This window comes from Acanthisitta chloris, unplaced genomic scaffold (assembly GCF_000695815.1).
Source record: "Acanthisitta chloris isolate BGI_N310 unplaced genomic scaffold, ASM69581v1 scaffold37276, whole genome shotgun sequence".
NCBI lineage: Eukaryota > Metazoa > Chordata > Aves > Passeriformes > Acanthisittidae > Acanthisitta > Acanthisitta chloris.
This window is the reverse complement of record NW_008677148.1, coordinates 1,791-5,398: the sequence shown is the minus strand read 5'-3', so window position 1 is coordinate 5,398 and position 3,608 is coordinate 1,791. Positions and strand designations below refer to the sequence as shown.

General features: G+C 47.9%; 1 protein-coding gene across 1 annotated transcript in view; it reads left to right on the top strand.

Moving 5' to 3' along the window:
- The window catches only part of RAD52 (RAD52 homolog (S. cerevisiae)), a 7,362-nt gene extending 7,299 nt beyond the window's left edge, over positions 1 to 63 (top strand). Inside the window, exon 11 of the mRNA XM_009076392.1 lies at positions 5 to 63. Coding sequence (XP_009074640.1) covers positions 5 to 63 — 59 coding nt within the window. The remainder of the gene's footprint in view (positions 1 to 4) is intronic.
- Positions 64 to 3,608: the final 3,545 nt, after the last annotated feature.

Here is a 3,608-nt window from a genome sequence, read left to right as displayed (position 1 = left end):
GCAGGGTGCAGCCCCTTCAGGAGAAGTCAGAGCTTGAAGAAGAGGCGGCTAGAACCTACCTAGGGCACCTGGTGGCATCCTTCCCTCCGCAATGAATTACATCCTGAGACTACATTGCCTTCTCAAAGTATGTGAAGAAGCCTAATGCATTCATGGACTTTCCTGTATATTATGGAGGAGCAACAGAGAAGAGGTTCATACAGCCAGCAAGAATTTCATGTATTTATTACATATTTCAGATGTCTTTTTCTATTATCGAGCCATGATTTGTGCTTCCGCAGTACCAGACTCAAGGCTGCATGGACATAACATGTCATTTGCCTGAAATGGTAACAGAATGAATTGCTAAAAACGAGATGCACTTCATAGCTTCTTTCTCCCCTGGTGCTGCATTTCAGCACAGAGAAAAGAGATTTGTAGTAAGCAGGGGAGTGGGTGGGTTCTGGCCAGAGGACACTGCGAGCTGTGGCTGCCACCAGTGAGGCTAAGGCTGTGACAGTGTTCACCTGTGAGGTGCAGCCCAGCCCTGGGGCTGCACAGAGGGTCAGAGCCCATCACTCTCCTCTCTGGTTCCTCCAGGCCATGCAGCAGCTGTGCCTGTGCCACGGGGACTGCTGCCAGCACTGCACGCAGCATCGCAGGCAGTGTTTGCTCAGAGCCTTTGTGAAATGAATGGGAGCTGCACTTCTGGTTTTAAATAAGCTTTCAACTCTCCTCAATACAAAAATAAACATGAAATTCAAAAAACAAAGCATGCTGGTAGCTGTGCCTCTGTGCAAACCTTTACAAGTCCCCGTTTAACAGCCCCACGGGACAGCACGTTCTGACTGGAAGCTGAAGGGGCACTGCAGCATCTGCACAGCCTCACGTTTGCTTTAGGCTGTACAAACAGAAAACCTCACTGGGGTTTAAAGGTTAGAGCAAAGCAACAGCTGTTCCTTCTAGTATAAGGTCAAACAAAGAATTTGTAAGCAGAACTGGACTCCTGCATCCATTTTGAGCAGCTCCACCCTGGAAAGGGAGTTCTGCTGGGCTGAACTATCTGTGCTGTTCCTCTGCCAGCCTCACGTTTGCTTTAGGCTGTACAAACAGAAAACCTCACTGGGGTTTAAAGGTTAGAGCAAAGCAACAGCTGTTCCTTCTAGTATAAGGTCAAACAAAGAATTTGTAAGCAGAACTGGACTCCTGCATCCATTTTGAGCAGCTCCACCCTGGAAAGGGAGTTCTGCTGGGCTGAACTATCTGTGCTGTTCCTCTGCTTCATTTTTTCCCCCTGCCCCAGCCACATCAGAGGCCAGAACTCCTCCTGGCAGGTGGTGGTTCCACTGTCCCCAGGGATCAAAGGGTCACCCTGGGGCTGCAGAACCTGCCTGCAGTGCTGGAGGGCAGGAGGATGGTACTGCAGGACTGCAAGTTAGAGCTGGACCAGGAAAATGTACGTGAACTCTAGGATTAGTCCAACCCTGAAATCAAGGTCAGGCCTGAAATGGGATCTTATTCTCATGCTTTGCCATTACTGCTCTGTCTGGTCAAGCGTCTTAAAGCAGCCTAAATGTAAATACATTTGAAATATTCTGCATTTATTCCTGATCCTCCTACTCTACTTTCACCACTTAATCAGTCCTTTTCCCTTAGAAAAGATCCTCTACTATCTACTTACCTCCTCAACAGGACAAAGAAAGAGGATTGACTTCAGCATGGAAGGATAGGACAAGCTAAAATTAATAGTAATAGATCACATCTAGAAAGCAGTTTCACATTTCACTGTACTTGTTTCTCACCAATTCAGTGCTGCCTGCAGAACAGCTCAGGGAAGAAACATTCCCCACGTCTGAGTCACACATTCCCTGTTGTACCTGCTGGGAAGGAAGGTGCAGACAGGCAGAATTGCTGCATTCAAAGCTGCTCCAAACTTCTACAAAGAAAAAAATTTAAAAGTCTCATATAACTGTCTCAGCTTTCTTGACTCTGGAAACAGTGCGTATGTAGCTCTAAGAGAAATCACCCCAACAAGCCTCTCAGCCATTGGTCCCTTTGAAAACAGCAGGAAAACTTAGACTTGGAGCTTTTTTTCCCCTTTGAGGCCTTGTACAGCCTATGACTCGTAACAGAAGCTGTTCTTAAAATGGAAAGAAATGCTGCAGCAATCAGTGTTTAGAAATACCAAATTCCTGCAAGTCTCCAGTTGAAGATGACACTGTACAGTGGTGCCACTCTTCCACTCTACCCTTACAGTGGCAAACGTGAGGACTGGAGTCCTGTTCTAGAGCTCACTCATCATTTCCTTCTGCCCAGCCCCACATCCCACTGGGCAGGGGAGCCAACAGGGGCTGACCAGGGCCCCTCTGTGCCCAGGGAGGCTGCTGCCCTGCCCTGCAGCACTCCCTGCTCTTCCTTCACTGCCCACACAAGCACAGGACCCTGCGGTGACGCTCCCTCCAGCTGTGCTCCCAACAGGGAGAGCCCCCAAGCTCCTGCCTGTCCCAGCTGAGGGTTTGGCCATTCCAAGGCAGCCCCAGCCAGAAAAGATCCATTACCCTGCACAGCTTCTCCCTCCCACTCTCTCAGGCCACTCCTGTCCTCAAGATCCATTCCATGAATTATTCCTGGTAGTACCTTGTTCCAGAATATCCTATTCAAAGGCCAAAGGCTCATGACTGGTCACTGTTCTTGAGAAGTTATGGTTCTCATTAAATTGGTTTCTTGTACTTTCCTGTTATGAACTGATAAATTGGGTAACAGTTACATCACTCCAGGAAGAGGATGGAAGGGCTGAAACCTGCTGTTCAACAGGAAAACCCACAGCTCAACAAAATCAGGTTTGGTTTGAGTGGCTTCGTCCAATAGCCCACAAAGGTAACCAGCAGAGAGCGGTGCCTGGGCGTAGTGCAAAACACAACTCACTACAGCCAGGGAAGCCCAAAGTTTCAATTAATTTTATTTTTTTTATTTTTCTTTTTTACAGTGTACATTGTTAAATAATGTAAAGAAAACGCTTGTAATTCAGAAACAGATTTTATGTGGAAAAAGATACTCAAAGTGTAATATTAAACGAAATAATTTAACAGTTCAGTAGCATTAGTTTATTCCTCTAGACTTCAGTTATTCATCCACAGGAGGAGAGGGAGGGAGAAAAACAAAACAAAACAAAACAAAAAAATCAATGGTAAATAAAACCAGTTCTTGCATAACATTAAGTGAAAAAACGACCTCAAACTTCTTAGATCAAAATTAAATAACCAGGTGCTGCATCCTGCTGCCCTGCCAGGAACGCTCCCCCTCGGCCCACGCCTGCCTCCCCTGTGCACAGGGAGTGCTCTGCACCTCCAGAGGGGAGAGCAGAGGTTCCCTGTCCTGTCTCAGCCCCAATCTCTGCCCCCTGAGCCTCCTGTCCCCCTCTGCAGCTCCAGCCTGCACTGTCACACAGCCAGCCCCAGCCTCAGGGCCACAAACTCCACGCTCGGGAGCTCATCTCCAGCCTGTGCCTGCCCAAACTGCTGGGGAAAGGGACAGGAACAAACCCATCTCGCTTCTTTCTTTGGACAAATCAGAGTGAGAACACCCACGGACACACGAACTCTCTATTAAGGTTACAGGGGGAAGAGAGC